Genomic DNA, 20,786 nt, shown 5'->3' on the forward strand with positions numbered 1-20,786 from the left:
CCTATTAGATAATTAGATATCCCTTCAATCCCCCAGGCTGGGGGGGACTCTAAATAAGCCAGGCATTGCATCATACAGAGCTTGTCTCTGGCTCAGTTCAGGGTGGACACAAACAGCACAGATAACCTACCCTGGCTGGATTCATTCTCCTGCAAGCCTTGTGCTCTCTTGATCAGTAAATAACTCCAGCCCCAGTTCTCAATAGTGTTGCCCCTGAGAGGAAGTGTGGGGGTTGTGTGGGCTGGTTTGTGCTTGCTGTTCAATGGGCTTTTTATTTTTCTTAACATCAGTGACGTCACACCAATATGGAGCCTTCTCTTGCCATTACCCTCTATCTGTTCCAGGACTTGCTTTTCTCCTGGGCAATTGCCATCTTCCTGCTGGAGTGATAGAAGGAGTATAACCTTGTGCTTGGGAATTCAGGGGGCAATATTAGCAGACTCTTTACAGTGAGTGCAGCATGGGAATGTGCCACAAATTAACAAGCAGGGAAACAACCTAAAGGTGCTAGCTGTATTCAGTGACAGGAAATAAAGTAGTTAGTGAGGAGCATGCTAATTGCTAGCTAATCACATGATCTCCCTTGTAGTTGGTTGGGTTTTGTCTCTTGTACACCCAGTTTGCAGATGCAGGTGCTGCTGTTTTACATGGATTTGTTAATCTGTGGACTCACTGAATTTCATCTCATGCCAATTTTAACATCAGTGTTCGGGAACCCTTCATAGCCCAAAACTTACCTGGAGACTGGCTAAGAAATTATTTTGACACCACAGAACAACAAGCTTCTTGCTGCACCAGGAAACTACAACAGCACCTATTTCTTTAGGAGTGTGTTTACACAACACATTTCAAATACCTATAGGTGATCTAAAAAATGACCAGTTACCCCTCAGATGGCATGGATTTAAAGACATTCCCTTCAGGTCTTTCATGACTAAAAGTGAGCACTGGGTAATGCCATGCATGAAATCATTTCCCTTTGCTGTTGATTCTAGAAGCAACCAAGAGATTTAGCAGAATTTGCTCATTTGAAGACAGGTAAAATTTTCACATTGGGAAAAAGTGTTCCAGAATGACGTTGATCTTTTTTTAAGGGCAGCTTTTTTAAAAAGGGCTGTTTGGTGACTCAGGTTACTGGGAAGTTACAGGCAGTCTTTGGAGGACAAAGAGGGGCTGTGCTAGGAGAAAGCGAGGTATTTTGCAGCGTACAATGTGTTGTAAAGTGTTAACACCTTTATTAATCATATGTGGGCAGACAACTTCACACACCCTACCAGAATTTACTGTACCAATGTAATTTCCATGTTGTATCTCTGCAACTGTTAGGAATCAGCCAATATGTGATAATAATTATCTGCATTTAGCATAGTGTAAGCTGACATAATGATCAATTATGAAGTAACACATCAGTAGCTGTTTACTGAAGTACAGAAGTAATCCCCCCAGGTTTTCTGAAATATTCTGGAATTAACTACCCTAATCCTATTTTTGTCCAAAAGTAACATTCTTCCATGGCTGACAGGTGCAGCATGCAGTGCTCAACTGCTTCAGCAGCAATGCCTCTTGCAGGTTCCACGGAGGGGCTCTTCTCCCACCACCACGTGGGAGCTTCTTCACAAGTTCACCTCTTTTTGGAAATGTTTCTCTATGAAGTTCTAGGAAATTGCTCCATGGCTTTGAATTTCTTTTTGAAGAAATTCTTTGAATTTCAATTTCTCACCTCCTTTGTTCATCTTTAACTGGAAACACAAGGTATTTGTCTCGCAGTCCAGTGACATATGACCACTTGCAGGAACTGTTTGAAAAAATGATGAAAGAATGCAGGATACTTGGTCTAAGAAAAAGAGTAGGGAGAACAGGCAGAAAGAACACCTTCGACAGTGAAGATTCCTCTGGAGACAGTGGAAATCCAAATATTCCCCGTGCCCACTGAAAACCGGACAAGAAAAAATCAGGTTAATTTTATGAAAAAACTGTCTAGGATAAACAGTAGAAAAAAACTCCTAATTTTAGAGAGGGATGAGTCTTGGAAGAACACAGGAAGGTTTGGAATTTCTTTTTTTAAAGTTCAGAAGAAGATCTTAGGCAAATCTTGGCCAGGAAAGACTAAGGATGACATCCTTGGTGGATACTCTTGAACTAGATGATCTGTGATTTTAGGATTCAGGCCATGAGGACTGTCCTAGCAAACTGACACAGTTACAGAGCTGGAAGAAGCCCTGTATAGTGATAGCCAGCCAGCCCATCACTCAGAGATTCCTTAGGCAGAAATGGATTTGCTGTGCTCAAAGGACTCCCATAGCAGCTTTGGAGAAGAGCTCCTTCTACTTCCATGTCTCTTCTTCCATTTTCAGCCTCTGTAGTTCCAGAACTGGGATTTCCCTCTGTCTTTATTCAGAATTCAGCACAAACAGGCCTTTGAACTGAAACAGAAATATCAAAACATGATCCTTTCCCACCCTGAGAAACAAGCATGTCCCAAACACTCTTATCTCAAAAGCAGAAGAGACAGGCTGTGAAAACATTCAGCCTGGAAATTAATCTTTTGAACAGGAGCTGAGTCTGAATAGATTGCTTATATATTTGTGTTTCCTCATTTTGAGTTCCTTGACATGTTTCATCTTCAGCTAAATAAAATTTTATAACGATTTTTTAAAAAGTCCAGAGTGGATAGAAAAAGCACATTTGTTGAATTTACTACTGCAGTAAGTGGCACCAATGCCGATTTTTAGTGAGTGGAGTTTCTTACTGTAGTAGCTGACTTGGCCTAATTCAATTGAAAGCTAGACAAATATCTCCTTTGAGCCAAATCCACCTTAGTCAAAGCTTACATAAATCTATTAATATCAGTAATCCTGTGCCTGCTAAACCTAGGAGTTATTTTGGTTGTATCTGGCAAGATAAAATGATCTGTACTCGAACCCAGTGATTCTGTTTGTTGCTACACCATTGTGTATCAACACGATCTATTTTACAGTAATATATGTGTGTGTAAACACAGCCCCACACAAACATGTATATGCCAGTGTGTAAATGTTCACACAGAGCACAGGTATTTGTTCTGCACAGAGGCCATGTCACACCGTGGCTCTGTAAGCAACAGAGGTCACTGTAGGACAGGACAAAACTCCCTTTGGGCATCCACTAAACACACCCCTGCAGGTGATTGCTTATCAAGTTCCTTCTGGTGTGATATATGCTGCAAATTGTTCCTGTTCCTATGGCAGCAATGGAAGGAAGACATAACCACAAACAAATTTTTATGGGAAATACCCTTGTTTGGGAAACAAATCAGTACTTACTCTGGAAATCTGCTGTGCCAGTGACATCCCTGTGGCAGTACTAGGTAGCACCAAAACGCTTTCATTGCACTCTGTTTGCACAGGGCTGAGAGCACATCCCTTTGGATACACGATTTCTCTCTCTGGTTTTTCCCTGCTGTCTTATCAGCAACACTTTCAAAGAGTAGGCCAGCCCTTCTCTCTCCCAAATCCATTAATTCCTTTTTCACTTAGGGCTTATTTTGGATGCCAATTTGGAACCCAAAGGCGCTCCAGACACATTCCTTTCTCCAACCAGCTCTTTTTCCTGTCATCTCTTGAATGTATTTGTGTGATTGTAATATAAGAGTGGCATAACACGAAAGGAGGCCCCCCTGAATCACTACACAACACTCTATTTACCATCCTGCCCTCCAACATGACAGCTCTCAGTTTGTGGCTAAAGGGAATTTAGGAAAAATATGGCTTTGTCCCAAATGCCTGGAGTTTTCACACCCCTAACTGACTAGTAGTTCAGTATAAATCAGTGTATAACTCAGTGTAAAGAGGTGAGCCGAGGCATGAACCAGTACTTCCTGCTGAAACACAAAGTGTACACAGTGCAAAGGTCATGAAAATTATTTGACCCCCCCTTTTTTTTTTTCATGTAGCAGAAACACATGCCAACACGAAATATAAGGCAAATACATGCCATTCATGCCAAAAAAATAAGTTATTGGGACATATAATTCAACAACAAAAGATGCCTGGAAGCTCAAGAAGATAAAGATTATCTCCACAAACTGTGTAACACATTCTTCTCCCTGATCTTATCCCTTGACCTTTAGTACTTACTTAATCACTGAGGTCTTTTTTTTCAGGAACATGAGCAGCCTTTAGCGTGGAAGATATCTGAATGTGGAATCCTACACACAGTAAGTTTCACCTTAAAAACGAAAAAAAAAAAGGGACATTTTTGTAGCTTGTTTAATCTGATCAACATTTGTGCATCTGTGTATCTGACTTGTATTTTAACTAGTTGAATAGAAACTTCCTAGTAAGAGAGATGAGTATTTTTTCCTTGCTGAGACTAGCTTTTTTTCTTTAGATGGCAACAGCATCTGACAACCTCAACTTTCTCAGCAAAATTCAAATACGACTGTGTTCAGGTCTGGGTCATGAACCTGCATACTGAAACAGGAGTCCACCTGTCAGAAACACATGTAGTAGATCCCAGTGGAGTTAAGGAACCTCTTACAAATCTCCCACTTTGTTAAAAAAAACCATGATATCATACAAGGAGATGTGTAGCACTTGATAAGCAATAGGAGATAGGAGTCTAAGGCTCTGCCCTCAACATCCAAAACCGCTATAAGCAACTATACATCCCCTGGAGGCAATTGTTTATTTCCCAAAGTGTACAGTTCCTAGGCCTTGGCTATAAAATACCGGGTAACTCTAATTTATGGTTGCCCAGTAGAGTCTCTTGGGTTTGCTCAAGCTCTTCAAGTCCTCCAACACCAGCGTGCTGACTTGCATTCCCAAGAATAAGAGATGCCATATCAGAATGATGCTGAGGAGCTGTTTGGTACTGAAGTTATTCATGCCAAACTTAAACCAAAGTAAACTGGTTTGAACAGAGCCTCTTGAAATACAAAAAGGAAATTCCTTTCTCATTTGGCTTGATACATTTGACTGTCACCTTCAGGTTAGTCAATCATACCTCCTTTCTTGTGGACCTGCTGATGAAGAAGTAAGCCTCTTCCACACCCTGGGGTTGCAGATCATTCACAGCCACTACATGATCTCCGTGGTTAAACAAACATCCCAGTCTGTGGGGACCAGTCCAGTGTGAAATGCTGTGGTATGTAGAGGGCAGCAAGAAAGGAAACATTCAGGGTGTCCAGTCACTGCTCACAGATGGCAATGGCTGAACAGGATTGCATTTATGGTAGTGCCCTCTGGAAATAACATACAGGTGGAATGACTTTGCAACTTTTTGATCTGGTTCTAGCTGAAACTAAGCTGCTTCATCCATCCAAATGGCATCCTCCTGAAAGAGCACTTGGCACTGACATTGCAGCATGTTAATAAGGGAAACTGGTCCTAGTAACGTCACCAAAGCTGGGGATTCCAGTCCAGAAGCAGAGGCCCAGACTTGCTGTAGATGTTTTAGCCTGATGTTTGACTGATATGATTTCTGAAGTCATCCCAAGAGAATAAAATTAAAACTATTATTGTCTGCTTTATCTATGGTATAACTGCAAGGATCAGAGATCCACTGCTGTCCAGATGGGACCCTTATGGAAATTCCAGCATCTCTTGCCTGCTGGTCTCTGACAGACTATCCTTGATGACAAGCTATTTAGGATTAGCTGACCTGACAGTCAGACATGGTGCTCTATTCCCTTCCAGAACAAGCTCCCAGTTCTTTAAACATGAATTTCCACTCAGAAGGCTCTGTAGATTTAGATGTAAGTTCAGTTCTCGAGGTTATTTCCAGACACTTTTGCAATGGTATTTTTTCTTTTTGCTGACAGTGACTGAAATGAAGGGACTTGCTATGCAGACAGTGCACTTGACTGGTGCGAATACAGGAGCAGCAGCAAAAGAAGCATTCTCAGTGCTGTGTGTCAGTGAAAGATGAACAGGAAGGACAGGAATATGCATTGAGCATTTTCTCTGCTCCATCCTCTTTATCCTAGTCACTGATAGTGAAAGTCTAGGGAGAGCATTAATTTTCAGTGAGCCTACTAAGAGGATGCACATGCTCTAGCCCATAACATTTCTGCCTCGCCCTCTTTCTTAGCACTGAACCACTGCTGGGATTATTTCAGAGATAGTTCTGTGCTCACATCCAACTTGAGTCAGCTTGAGGTTGTCTTTACCCTACCTCAACTATATCCCCTCACTTTATCTCTGAGACACAGCATCATTGTGGTTCAAAGGTAAAACTAACTAGCAGTAATGAAGTGATTTCCCACCAGCATTAGAAGAATAACTTTTTTGGTGGGATTTCATCACTAATTATTACACAGCAAGATAAGGGATCTTGATTCTGTAGCACCCTCTTCAACAGCAGTTGAAATAGAAACTCAAGTACATGATGAGTCAGAAAGAGCAGAAAGGAATCACTCAAATACCATCATGCACTAACCTTGCCCTGTTCTGCAGTGTACATGGATGTCTATACTTGTACACTTCTGTACCTGACTGTCACTTATTCAGATCTGACAGGCACTGCCACAAGACATTCAGACTCACCATATCCGTCCTGCTGCTTCAGTAAGTTTTAGGTAACTGTTAATATCAGCCAGGGGTACGAAAATATCCAACTTCTGCAGCTGGGTCTCATCTGTAACTTGACTGTGAGAGAAAACATTGGAGACCATAGAATTATAAAATATCTCAAGGGGGACCCATAAGGATTATTGAGCTCAACTCCCTACTTCTTGCAGACTACATAAAATTGAATGATACGACTAAGAGCATCATCCAGATGCCTCTTGAATGCTGACAGGCTTCACACACTCTACCAGCACCTCAGCTGAAACCCATGAACACGTCTGCCTTCTCTGCAACAAAATGGAGAAGACACTTACCTGAGCAGTATAGACAACTGAACCACTGAAAGTGGTAATGCATTTTGCCTTCTCTGGAGGGTTGGCTGCAGGTTGGTGCTGCTTTCTGGGAATTTTATGTCTCTGTTTGCTTCCAAGTCTCTTGGATGAGTACTGCTGTCCTGGCATTTGGGTGGAGATGGGAGCCCATCACGTCTGCACATGAGCTGGCATCTCTCATCCAACAACTTACTGAAGAGAAATGATGATAAAAGATTAAGTGGTTTGACCATTCCAGGCACTCCTGTGGTGTTTGAAGCTGGATCAAACAGCCATCAGTAAAGCAAAGAATAACAAGTTCTTGTAGAATATCCAGTGGACAAAATTAAAGCAAAGTAAAATAAACAGTCCTTCTAAAAATGGATCATAAATCTCAAAATAAACCTTGCCAGTATGCAAAAGCTCTTTATTAAGCCTGAAAACATCCCAGCTAACAGCATGCCTTGACAAAGAAACTGAGTACAGATTGTTATCCTTGGCCATAGTGGGTTCTGCAGGGACGTAAAGCTGTGCCCTGGGAGATACAATAACTCTGACATGCTTGAACTCATTTTAGCTTTATTTGATGAGCCTTATGATGCCTGGAGCTGACTTCACACCATTCCCCAAACAAGACTGGGGATAGTAGCAAAAGCTGTTCTTGGTGTATTTTAACTCAGATGATATAATTTTGTAGTAATTCCCTCCAGGGGCTCCCAAAGACACAGATGAGCTTGAATAAATCTATTGGAATAAACCGGTTAGTGGGTCTGCATTTCCAATTTCCTCCCAGTATGTGGTATAAGACCTGACTGTCTTTAGATGGCAGGCCATAGCCAACAGCTACTGACCAGTCCCTGGCTCAGGAGGTGTGGCCTTACTGTGTAGGCACACTTCCTCTTCGGTATTCAGTGCTGTATTGTGGAGGTCGTAAAGTTTCCTTGTGGTACTGAAACTGTGACACAAAGTTCAGGTCTTTTTTAGTGATGTGCCAAACATTGTAGTTTCAAAATACACAGCACCAGATCCCTTCTTTCGATGGGCTAATGTGAGGAAGGAGATGACCGAACTCACATAAATTCTTAATGGAAAAGTAAGGAGCTAATGCCCCATCTCTACCTTTCTCTTTTAACCACTAGATAATGCTGCCTGCTTGGAGAGTACCTGTCTTGAAAGGATGTTGGACCTTGGCTGCAGTGTCTCAGTAAAATGGTGGACTGTTGTGTCATGAAAACTTAGAAAAAGTATGAGTCAACAAAGAGTGCTGCATCCTACAGTGAGAGCCTGTCTAACTGCATGAGTCTGCAATGTGAGCTTAAATTTCACGTTGATGAGTTTGAATCTGACTCCAGTACTCCTCTGAGTTCTGAACTATCTGAACCAAGACCAAACAAGGACTCATTCAAACAAGATGCAGCCTCTAGACCTTGTTATCGAAATACCACAGATGTCAGCTCTATCTGTCCTACAATGTCACTTAATTTGCAAACCTTAATGAAGTTGTTACTTACAGTGATTTCATTGACACATAAATGTTCTCCTTTACTGGCTTGTTTTGCACTGGTTTCTCTTGCACAGGGCCATCAGTTCCAGCTGTAAGGTCAGGCTTTGATACTTTAGCAGCGCACTATCAGAAACATGTACCAGCATAAGATGTTAATATTATTGCTCTGCCTACAGAAAAAAAAAAATCCTAATTTCCTTATTTTTTTTAGTGCTCATGCTGTTTAAACACATTGGCTAATATAGATTGGATTTCCCCAAATAACTCAATTACCAGAAACTGGGAGCTAGAAAGGTATTTGAAAGTTACAAGTTAATGCTGTTATTATTAACACTGTCAGACTGGGATATAACCAGCTATATTCTAGAGTACTACACACACACACACACACACACACACACACAAAAGTGTCATTTTAATCCAAACAGGCTGAAAAAAGATATTTTTACTTTGGGGGTGCTTAACTTAGAGCACTTAGGTTATACAACAAAATCATATTAGTAATGTTCTTCAGTCAGATGTACGGTCTTGGGAGAGACACTGTGACTTCTGCAGAAAACTGACCACTTAGCATCTCCTGACCACTAAGTTCATGGGAAACCTAGAGGAATTAGCCTCCAAAATTAGGTGTCAAAATTTGTTTAAAATTACCAGAATGATTTCTCCTACTGCCTTGTTTCACAGTGAAATGTAGATACCAAAATGTACCACAGTGTTTTAAAAGTACTGCTTCATTTTATGCAGCTTACTGATGCTTCAACAGAATTACATTTTAAAATACATAAACCTAATGTACTGTTACATTCTCTAAATGAAGTTTTCACTTTCAGAAAAAAACTCCACCCTGTTACACAATAGTCAAAAGCTATTTACAATGAAACAATCAATTTGGGGACTTTCAACAAAATCAGCAATGTTTTTGTCAAAATGCCACTTTCTACCAGAAAGATCCTTTGAATGAGTCTAGTGTATTTTTTCTTGTATAAATGAAAGCTCTGTTACCTACTGCTTTATCTATGTATTCCTTTTGCAAGGTACAAGGGATTCCTCCTATCAGTTCCTCTTTGGCTCATTAAATGTCTCCTGTGTCCTCAGAGCTGTTAACAAACCATTAGAACTCACAATTGATAAACTACCTGTGCTAAAATATTGCTGGGAGTTTGGTAATAATCTTCTTCATCCTTTTTGATGTTTTCATCTGTATCTGATGGCAGCAGATTTTCCTCACTTCCTCCCAGAATCTTATCCTGGTAAAAGAATGGTTTTGTATTTAACAGGATCAGTTGTACAGATTAACATGTATTTTTCCATTTATATGGAGAAGTAATAGAATCAGCACATATTCACAGAAAACATGGGAAGAATGTTTCTCCTTGAAGTAAGATATGCTCAGAGCCAGCCTGTTTTAGAAACAAGGTTTCTATATTTGTGCTCCTTCCTGTGTTTTTGAAATTCAATGCACACAGGCAAAACTGGTCACTGGTATTAGTACTTCTCAGAGATGGATTTGTGGTAACCAAGAAGTTGCAACTGATTGCAAGATCACAGCCTATTATTTTGCTTAAAAATTAAGTGGGTTAAACACTTCATGTATAAATCTGGATGAATTTAGGTTGACTTGTATGGAAAAGATTTTCTATCTGCAATTCAGTTCTCAAGTCCTTACACTAGGAAAAAAAAATCTGTAGGAAATCTAGGAGTGGATTGGGACATAATTGTCCTTTGTAAGCAGCTTTTAACTGCTATCAAGTAAAGAATGAATTTGGGATTTCTCTGACTAATGAGAAATCTATTATCTCATACTTCTCTATGAACAAGAAGATACCCAAAAGACTGGAGATCTGACACTGAACCCTTTGTATCCTGAGTGATATTCTGTCTTCATAAATAGCTGAAACATTAGGATTGAGGTAATTTGGTAAGTCAAAATGAAGTTAGTCCCTCCATCAAGTTTACCGTTCTCAGTCACAAAGATAAATTTTTTATTTTTATGTCCCCTTGTTGACTTCACTATAGTGAAGAGTATGGTAATTAGTATTTAGCTGCCTCCCAATGCAATTCTCCATGCCATGTTTGTGATGCAACTGTTTTTTATCTCTACACTTACATCTGTGGTTTCCATGGTGATCATTTTAATAATTGCTAAATATGCCATGAATATCTTACTGTTTTCAAGGAAAAGTAAATTAAACTAATTACTTTCTTACATGTAAAGAGAAGGAACTGGCATTGAATATAAATTAAGGATGATTAATGTATTTTTTTTCCTTGTTGGTAGGAATGACATTAAAAGCAACTCAGTAGGAGTCAGAACAGACCTGCAAATGGTCCTTCAAGAAGTGCAGAACAAAACCACAGCAGAAACAAGACTGGCTCTGTGGTCATGATCTGAAGCCGTGAATGAGTTCTCCTAGTGTCTTTTTAGGGGCTTTGGATCAATCAAACAAGTAAACATTTGGGGAGAAGGAGAAGAGAAAATGATTTTATTAAGTCTTGAGATTCTCTAATTCCTAAGAAATCTCAAAGAGCAGACAACACTCATCAGCTTTCCAAACTGAGCTTTCAGCCACTGACAATGGCTCTCTTTTGCCAACTGCATAGTGTTTCTCCTTGGCACCATCACAGATTATAGGAACAATGGGAAGGAGAAGGACACACTGCAGCAGTCCTGTGCTTCCCTAAAGCAGTTTGTCAACATCTCTGTTCCTCTAGGTGTCTTACCAGCAGGGAAGTGCAGTCAGCTTCAGTGAACAGTTTTTCTCAGCTAAACAGCTAGACAAATCCTTTAAGTGTCTGTTGAACCATAGTATGGATTTACGTTAGAGAGACAGTAGACTGTGGAGAAAATTGGCTGTAGCACAGGATGGAAATGATACCTGGAGAACAACTGAGTAATTGTTACCTATAAGCTCCTCAGTGAAAGTTATGTATTGCCCTTAGACAGAGGAACCTCTCTTGCAGAAAATCAGGTGTGTGTAACAGATCCCCACAAGGGTGCCTAGGTACAGGGTGATGTAAGTCAGGGCTCTTCATTTTGATGTATTTTAGATACTGAAAGCTGCGTATCAAAACAGCTGATGATGAATTGCTGAGTCAGATGTGGATTGTTGGCTTCAAAGTGTGGGTTGGAAAGGAGCCAGGTCCCCAGACCTCTCCAGGGTCCCTGCCAGCATGACTAGACTCACTGACATGGAGAGGCCCATTTGCATGAGTAACAACGACTGAACAAAGTTCTCAGGATCTGGGCCTGCATGAGGGAACCACTGATAAAAAGCAAAACTCGTCAGATGTTTGGAATGGGAAGTCATTCTTCTAAAAGGAAGTAAATACAAGGGATTAATCAGGAAGTCAGTTGTCTAGATGTCACTGAGCAGAGAATAGGTCTGGAGATGTTAGCAGATGCTAAACTTATGAGGCAAGGGAAATATTTTTATCGAATGAACAAATCTTTTTGTTTCTTGTTCTCTGTACAACAAGGTTATTTATTTTCACACATGCCAAAACAGAAATATGAGCTTCCTGCTATTCCCTCTGCGTAGGCTAGAAAGGTAAAATCCAAATTCCTTCTTTTAACCCTCATGGTCAGTCTGTCTTAGTCCGAACAGCTGCAAGTAATATATGCTCTCTGAGGCATCATAAGTATGAGAAGAATTAATGAATAAGACAGAAAAGGTATGCATAAGAAAGAGACACAAGAGACCCTTGGTATGCACCTGAAGCAGAACTAGTTAAAATCAGACCAAGAGTTAACTCAATGCATTTCAGAGCTCAGAATCACAATTGACTTCCTGCAGTTTTATAAAGTACTGTGCATCAGCTGAGCTATGCTGACATGGCATGGTGATGTAGTTTCAGCTATTTTCACTTCTTTGCACTATATTTAGCTGTATTATCTCATACATATTGCTGTCAGCCTATATACAAGGATGGTGATTGCAGCATGATTTACCACCCTGTTAGCTATGGTAGCAGAACAGAGTCTTTGCCCTACATCTCAGCTACTCCAGATCATAGTCCAGTGCATAAACTGTCAATAAAGATGGGTTTAAACTGCAAACTGGTGTGATAAGTCTTGGTTGTGCCTTCTGTCCTCTTAACTCTGCTGCAAAGGCAGTAATAACACAGCAGAGGAAAACTGCTGCAGGCGCTTGTTCAGGGAACACAGGTCAGAACATTTAGCCAATAATGCATGATAACATTCATATTTTATCTTTCCAAATCATTCCTGCCAAATATGGAAGTGAAATTACTTGAAGTCATATTTATGCTGACAGAAGGTCAGTTCTGAGGTGGGCCTCAATTTAGCAAGCCCTTGTTTTCTAGTTCAGTGACATTGACTCAATTGCTACTGGCAAAAGCTGAAGAAATAAACCATTTAGGAACAACTGTGGCACAGCTGAGAACTGTGATGGGAGAGTTAAATCCTCAATCAGTGCAACTTATGAGTTTTCCTCAAGTTTGTGAGAGCTGCCATAAGTTGCAGTTGCTGCACAGGAACTCTGAGGATCTGCCTCCAAAAACAAACAGGATATTTCAAGCAAGTTTTTAGAAGATTATTTTCAGTGCTAAACAAGAAAACAGATAAAATATCTGGGCAAATTTCATAGTGAAAACCAACTCAATGCACTGGGAAAGCAGGTGGATAATCTATAGCCACAGACACCCAGGCGAGATAAAAGCCAAGAGTCACTTCTGCAGACTGAACAAGGCAAGAGCTGTTTGATTTTTTTTCTGCTCACCAGGCATGGAAACACTCCTCTTGGTGAGTCACACTGAGCTTGATGAGGGCCAGGATCTGAATAAGGCCTGTTCTTGTCTTCTGAGCAACCATTCTCCTGAATAGCAAAGAAAAAAGTTGATTCCTCATAAAGACACAGTGGAGGTGCTTCACCCACATTCATCTTCCTCTAGCCAGCCATTTACACACAGCTTTGTGACTAAAGCAACCCAACAATTCCTTGGCTGTTACCAGGGGATGGGGATTGCAATTGCTGGGGGACAGCAGCAGTACTTTCCTTCCTTTCTATTTTAATACTGAGGGGAAAATCTGTGAGGGACAGAGGAACTGGACCTGAACTCCCCTCTAAGCCTGGAATGAGAGAGACAAAGAAAAGCACAATTACAAAACAGGAGGCATGTGGCTAGAAGCTGCCAAGACAATCATCACATGCCTTTGCCATGACAAGGTATGTCAAAGCAAATCTTTAGAGGCTTACTTCATGCCCAGGAATCTTTGCCAGTCAGTTTAGACAATCAATAAATATAATTTCTTATTGCCTTTACTTACATACAGATATTACTCAAAAGTATTTCCTTTGTGGGGACCCTCTGATGTTATCGCCCAAGTCCTACTCAGGAACCCCCACCAGAGAGCAGAACAGACCACCCAGGTATTCATTGCAGGTGATCTGAAGAACTTTTGGTGTAAGAAAGCAACTGTACAAATGAAATTTCACAGTCATCCCTAGGTACACTCATTATTAAGGATGGCTAATCTGTTTACCTTCTGGCAGCTTTGCCTTTCCGTGAAACTGGTCATATCTATGGAATTTAAGAACAGTGGCAAAGAGGAGGGCCGGCTTCTGACTTCTGGATTTGGAAGATCCTGGTTCTAGAAATAAGGTAACAGCAGCCTAAGAAAACAGGCACCTGATGGGTGTGGTCTAAAACGCATCAGTACATCCTACTAGCACACATTTTACTTCTAAGGGCTCAGAGAGGTTGTCTGCATTGTATTTTTCTGGGAGACATAAATTCACCCTGCCGGCACTTTGAGGTGACTGGAAGCTGCAGGGATGTAAGCACCTTTTTGCAGAGTCTGAACTGGTAAGCCTGGCTGGCTGAAAAGGTGCAGAAACTTGGGTTCAAACCTGAGTTTGAACTAACAAGGCTCCCAGCTGGTTCATAACACTGGCAGACTAGATGTGGTTTGGTTTGTAAAACAACACGTAAATATAACAAAAATACACATGGTAATGATAACACACAAGTTTTCATTCTGATGCATTAAAGGTGTGGATCATTGAAGTGTAATATCTCCTAATTTCCATAGGGCTTACTCTTCAGAGAGATTTCTTCAATGTAAAATCAATCCCAGCACAGGCAGACTGTGCAATGCCTGCTTACGCACAAAGCCAGGGTACAGGATTTATATGAAAAATGAATTTCTGAATAATCAAGGCCAGAGCCAAGTTGCAGGGCAAAGACTAGGAAAATTCCTTTGTAGTTTTCTAATGAAAATAGAAACATCCTTTTTTTTTTTTTTCCCCTAAAATCAAGTACAGTAAAATGTCACCTGAGGGCAGCTTCCACCTTGTTTGTCCTCCCTGCAGACTGAAGATATCAGAGTCACCCAGTCCTCTGTTTCTTGCCTGTAGGTTGGAACATAAGAAATGAAAACTTACTGACAGGTAACACACAAGGAAAATCCATTTGTCTCCACACTTCTTCCTGTGGGGCTAAACATAACTGCACCTCTCTTTTAAGAAAGACTGCTTGGGTGGTCATAGCCAGATGGCAAAGTTTGACCTCAGAGAGGTGTAGCCCAAGGCTGGGAACTAAAAGTTTTGCAGGGGGGCTGTTAAGAGACACAGAGAGGTGGGATTGTGCCTCCTGCTTTCTTTACTGTGTGTGAGGCTGCTCTGCTGAGTCCTGCCACAAAGAGGGCTAACAAGGCTTGGGAATGCTTTTGGGCAAGAAGGATGAGAAATATGCCATGGAGGGACCCCTGGAGCCCTGTTTCATGCTTGCAGTGTATTTAGTTGGATTAATTCTGGAATGCTTCCCACTGAGCATGGGGTGTGAGAGCAGAGCCTTGGGGGAAGGCGTTGGGTGGCACGCTCAAGTAGCACTCAGGTATGTGTTTTGATTCTGTGCTTATCAGAATTTCACACATCAGCTGCTCTTCTGCATAAAGGCAAAAAAAAAAAAAACAACCCTGACACACTCGTGACTGGGAAACTGAAGAGGAGAAGCTGAGAACCAGCAGCACAGGAGCAGTGTGACAAATATCCTCCCTCGCCTAAGTGAGCTTTGGCTCATCACCTCGAACTGCAGCCTGGGAAAGCAGAGAACATGCCACCCTGCTGCAGAAAAGGCCCCAGTCAGTACTTCTGGGATGTGTTTTCCCTCGGGAGAACTTTTGCCTTCAATCTGCTTGCCTTGATTAATAACCTGCTTTTCAGGCAATATTATTTCCTGTGATTAATCTATAAGGAGCAGAAGCTTTTCTAAGTCCCAGGAGATGCTGGGTGAGAAGACAAAGGTCTCTGTGCTCTTTCTTAACCTTTAATTGGTACAGTTTGAAATGGCACTGCCACACTGATGTAGCACCACTGCCATCCCCACTCCCAGCCCTGTGTTCCCACTACTTTCACGTTGGATGTAACAGTGTGGCTGCAGGGAAGGTTTAGCTCACCTGCCTGAACCAGCAAAAAATTAAGTGAGCCACAGTGGGAGGGGGGAAATTACACAGAAAAGATCTGTTTTCTATTGGATCAAACGGCTGAATCTTTTTATCCCAGATCTGTGCCAGACACAGGAAGGGAAGGGAGTGGCTGTGCCTTGGGGTAGCAGCTTACTGTTCCATTGGCTTAACTGTAATGTCATACTGCATTTGCACATCTTGCAATGCCTACCTGCTGTTCCCAATGAGGTAGTAACATCTGTTTCCAGTACTGATGGACATCACCTGCTCAGGAAGGCATTTAAACATCTTCCTCACCGTTTCCATAATTTCAAAATTTCTTATGCCAACTTCAATACTTATGATTCTGTTAAGATAAGCATATGAAGCATCCTATATAGATATACATACATATGTACAAGTACACACACACACACGTGTGTCTGTGCAAATTTTACGGTGAGCACAACACAGTATATCTGCATGAGAAAAGATAAACATTTTTCCACAGAAAAAAATCTCAAGAAAATAAGCACAAATATTCAAAACAGATGGCCTTTCAATGAAGAAAACTTCCACGCAAAAAAAAAAAAAAAAAAAAAGTTAAATCAACTTTTGCAAAGATTCAGATTTTGGATCCTCATTTCCGGAAAAACAGGTTGTTGGTCTAACACAGAACCTTGAAAAAGAAGAATAGTAAGAAAAATTTCATGAGGAAGTTTTTTAACCACTGTAAAACAATACATTTGATTTGAAACTAATTACGTATTAATAGTGCTTTAATGGAGGGGAAAAGGAACAGAAGTACTCTTAATGGATACTTGAAGCATTACTCCCATTAACTTCAAGATGTTAATAAAAATAATAACAGCAATAATGATGGTAACAATGTAACCACATACCACTGAGCAAGCTGCAATATTTTTGAAAGCTTCACAAAGTAAATCCATTTAATGGACGAAGCACAACAGCAGTGTGGTTCAGTGACCTCCATGCTAAACAATGCCAGGAGCCTAGAGTATTAAGCTCCAGGTCTGATGGGTAAAACCTTTACATCTTCTGTTTCCCTTCCAAGTATCTCACACCACCTGTGACATGGTAAAGGGCGCTAGGACAAAGCCAGCGACACCCAGTCTCGCTGCAGCAGGCACTGTGCTGGGAGGAATGAAACAACCAACCCAAATGAGCCAAGTAGAGAAATTTCTTTGTAGAGTTAAGAGGCAGTGGGGCACCAGCACCAGCCCAAAGGGCCACGTGAGAGTCAGGAGACCTCTGCACAATCTGCAAAGCACCTTTGTGAAGCTGTAAGTAGGGAGAGGTTTTGTGACACAGGTAAGAGGGGCATAGTCAATCCTTATTCACATGTGAATGAATGCATAGCACCGTCCTCTCAGGAGATAAAATACCTTCTGCTACAGGAATGCAGCCTTTGGGGTCATGGAGCCAAGATGTCTGGTTTGCAGATACCACATCACATATATGCATTAAATTTTAATAAAGCAATTGAGGATTTTTACTCCTATATACTGTAAGCTGCACCCAAAACCTACAGAAGCCCACAGGACTCTTTTCTGGACTTCAGCAAGATTTGAATCAGGAACCTAAGTCAGGAAAAAGTGTCTGTACAATCAGTGGCCATTGAAGAGCATTGATACATGACTTAAAATAGAAAAGGTGACGCATTTGAGTTACATACTGATCAACAGCTATGGAGCCCTTTACATGCTGGCCTTTTAGATACTTCAGTATATAATTCCCTTTGCTGGATTTGGACAGGACGAAAAGACGCCTTTTCCAGGAATTCTGCCAAAGAGAAAGTAATTTGTCTCTCGTTAAAATTCAAGATAGCGGACATAACAGCTGCTTGTTGAAGGATTGCTGAAATATGACTAATCTGTGCTGGTATACCTGTGAGCTGAAAAGTTGAAGAGGTGGTGATTTGATGAGGAATCCGTGCTTGCAGACTTCACCTTCAGGGCAAAATGTATTTTGAATTCTCCCTAATCAAAAAGAAATGAACAGCACCATTACTTAATTTGTTGCCAATTTATCTTTTACAAAGACCTGCTTGAACTGGAAATTGTTGCTGAGGGCGGGGTTTCTGTGCTTAAATGGCCACAAACCATATCACAATTAGAGAAGAGAAACACAAATCAAGACTATAAAATACAGGGCCAGGTCCTGCTTCCCTGATATTAATTTTATGGCTACAACTGACACAAACTGTAAGCAAATGATAGTGAAAACGTAGAGGGCTCAGAAAATATCATGAGCCTCTGCCTTCTTTAAATGGTCTTATTTAACTTTTGGAGTCTGGTCTTATTTAGCTTCATAATTAGCGATCTGAAAGGCAGTAAACACACCCCTAATGCAGTTCATAGATGGCATTCAATCAGCTAAGGATAGATCATCTTAGACTGTGAATTGTGATGTCACAACAGGAAAAAGTCTTACAAGTAAAATTTGAGCTAAAACCCTACGGGGACAATACATAGATATGTTTGTTTGTGATCCTTCATACTTTGTGACCAGCTATAGTTTAAGATTCACATTTTTTAATCACTTGTGGATTTCTGATAAAAATGCACTTTAACATAACAAAAGCAGTGGCAATGTCATTCAGTTTTTTAACCTGTAAACCATGTATGGTGTGTTAAGATTTTTTAAGAAACCAGTGACAGAAAGGAACACAGGCAACCTCAGTTTGGATTTTCTAGTAAAGGACAGTAGACAATATGCATAACTTTCGGGAAATTTAACATGAACAAACTTTGTGGTCTTAAGTGGAGGCAAGGCTTTATCACCAGTGCCTTGGACATACTGACTGTACCTTCCAGTTCTTAGTTAATTTTTAAGGATTTTAACATTTTTAACAAATGTCAGTTCAATGTCTTTGTCAGGGTTTTTCACCTACTGTTTGCCACAAAATTCTTGAGACCGCTGGGGAGTAAAGAGAATGGTATCATACATTGATAAGAATGGATTGAAACCTAATTCAAATTTACTCCTGACAAAACTTAGTAAACGAAATTTTGTACCTGCAGAATTTCTTTTATTTGTAGAAGCCATCCTGATGATTTCTTCCACCCAGATGGTAAAAAGAACAAAAATACTGAAGCTAATTCCTTTCACTTTGCTTGCTGCTGAGCAGTATTTCACTGCACACAGAGTTGCTGCTGAGAAAATAACAAATATCTTACAAGCGTTAATTTTCATACTGATGATTTAATTATATAAAATAAATATAGGAAGATATCTAATAAGCCATATGTATAATTATAATAGTTATTACACATAATATTTTGCTATAGATTAATTTATACATTATATGCCAAAATATATTTATTATAATGCAATAATAAAATTAAAAATAATAAATATACATTTATATACGTCAAAGAGATAATTTGCCTAGGAATGGTGAGAGCTGCCACCTGAACTTCATTTTGCCCTTTCTTTTGCACTAGACACAACACCTGTAACCAAGGAATACTGCACCCACATATGATTCTGACACTGCTTTGCCAGTGAAGGATTGCAAGTGCTGTTCTCCAGTTCTTGCTGAGCTCCTGGGCTAGACTGAGAGACTTAAGGGCTTTCCTTTGCTTCTGTTTCTTCAGTGATTTACCCCATGGTGCCAAAAGTAAACATGGTACTGTCAGGACTGGTGCTCAGAAATGGGGTGGGTTACACACAAAATTTTACCTCTGACATGTAACTAAATCTATAGACTTCCACACCTCCTGTTCCTAGCTGCAAATGAGAATGGCCCTCTGAAAACTTAGGTCCATTGGAGGTCTCAGCAGAACATTTCTGCCTATATTTCTGGAGCTTATTTTTTTCTTAGGGAAACTTAAGCAATTTTTGCATTTTTTGGGAGAAAGATTTATTGTACAAAGGCTGTGATAAACTGCTATAAAAATTTACTTCTAGAGTTTTTATCTAATACCTACCAAAAAAAAAAAAAAAAAAAAAAAAAAAAAAAAAAAAAAAAAAAAAAAAAAAAAAAAAAAAAAAGCTCAAAAGGGCAATTTCCAAAAGTAAAAATGACTACACACAAAGCCAATTTGCTGGTGCCAATAGTAGAGGCACACGCCTGGGGTTGCAATGAAAAACAATGCATTACTCTGTTCAATGTGACTGACAGAGTCACCTCTACTGCAAAATTATGCAATCATTACAAAACAGTGTTCCAAGAACCTATGACAGGATAAAAGTCTCCTCTGGATGTCAGTAGAAGTCAAGATTTGCAGGTGGGAAGACAAACACCCATGAGGTTACAGTTGTGCTATCTCCCACTGCATTTTTTGGGGAAAAGTTTTTAACTGCTACATTTAATTGTCTTTTCAACAGAAAGCATCATTTTAAATAGGTTATGTCTAATTCAAAATAGATAATGCCAATTCCATGATTATATCCCCTCAGATTTTTGTATGCCTGGCATTAAGAGATTTGATTGCTTCAAACCTTTTGAAATGCAATGAGACACTTCAGTCAAAATGCAAATAAAATGCTTTACTTTTTTAAGATGTAAGCTACTATAAAACTTCAAAAATATGATACCAAGATCAGGTAAACAACCAGTGTTAATACTTACAGGCAAAATAACTTCATGGTGAAGAAGGTTTTAGGGAAATACACCTTTAAGTATATCCAGATTCCCTGTATCGCCTCCTGCAGCAAAACATGGTTTGTCCTTGCCCTGCATTGTGACTGCCTTCTTATAGTCCACGTAGAAATACAAACATCCTGAAATATGACCCACAAGGAAATGCCTATTTCTGCATGGGAAGCAAATTAAAGACTGTTCTGGAGAGGGGAAATCCAGAAGATTATTATTCACTTACAAGCAATGAAAAATACAAACATTTGAGGCAGTGATAAATGTCTCCTATAGAAAAAACCCTGCAGACAGATTATTTCTGTTGGTACAGCTTTCTGAACAGTCCCTTCGTTTCCCCTCAGCTGTGTCTAAAGTATAATATCCATCCGTGACTGGAAGATAAAGTAACATTAAG

General features: G+C 40.2%; 1 protein-coding gene across 1 annotated transcript; it reads right to left on the reverse strand.

Annotated features, from left to right (window-relative positions):
* Nucleotides 1-1,143: 1,143 nt before the first annotated feature.
* PLEKHS1 (pleckstrin homology domain containing S1) lies at nucleotides 1,144-17,549 on the reverse strand. The gene is made up of 12 exons (XM_027902099.1): nucleotides 17,465-17,549; nucleotides 16,001-16,135; nucleotides 14,659-14,734; nucleotides 13,867-13,974; nucleotides 13,103-13,198; nucleotides 9,500-9,610; nucleotides 8,371-8,486; nucleotides 6,863-7,072; nucleotides 6,525-6,626; nucleotides 4,984-5,119; nucleotides 4,116-4,206; nucleotides 1,144-2,423 (listed from the first exon to the last, which is right to left on the reverse strand). Exons 2-11 carry the CDS (start codon nucleotides 16,093-16,095, stop codon nucleotides 4,138-4,140), a joined length of 1,119 nt encoding a protein of 372 aa, XP_027757900.1. The 5' UTR covers nucleotides 16,096-16,135; nucleotides 17,465-17,549; the 3' UTR covers nucleotides 1,144-2,423; nucleotides 4,116-4,137.
* Between the last annotated feature and the right edge of the window lie 3,237 nt (nucleotides 17,550-20,786).

This window comes from Empidonax traillii, unplaced genomic scaffold (assembly GCF_003031625.1).
Source record: "Empidonax traillii isolate 1590-97213 ecotype Southwest subspecies unplaced genomic scaffold, ASM303162v1 scaffold839:size271545, whole genome shotgun sequence".
NCBI classification, from domain to species: domain Eukaryota; kingdom Metazoa; phylum Chordata; class Aves; order Passeriformes; family Tyrannidae; genus Empidonax; species Empidonax traillii.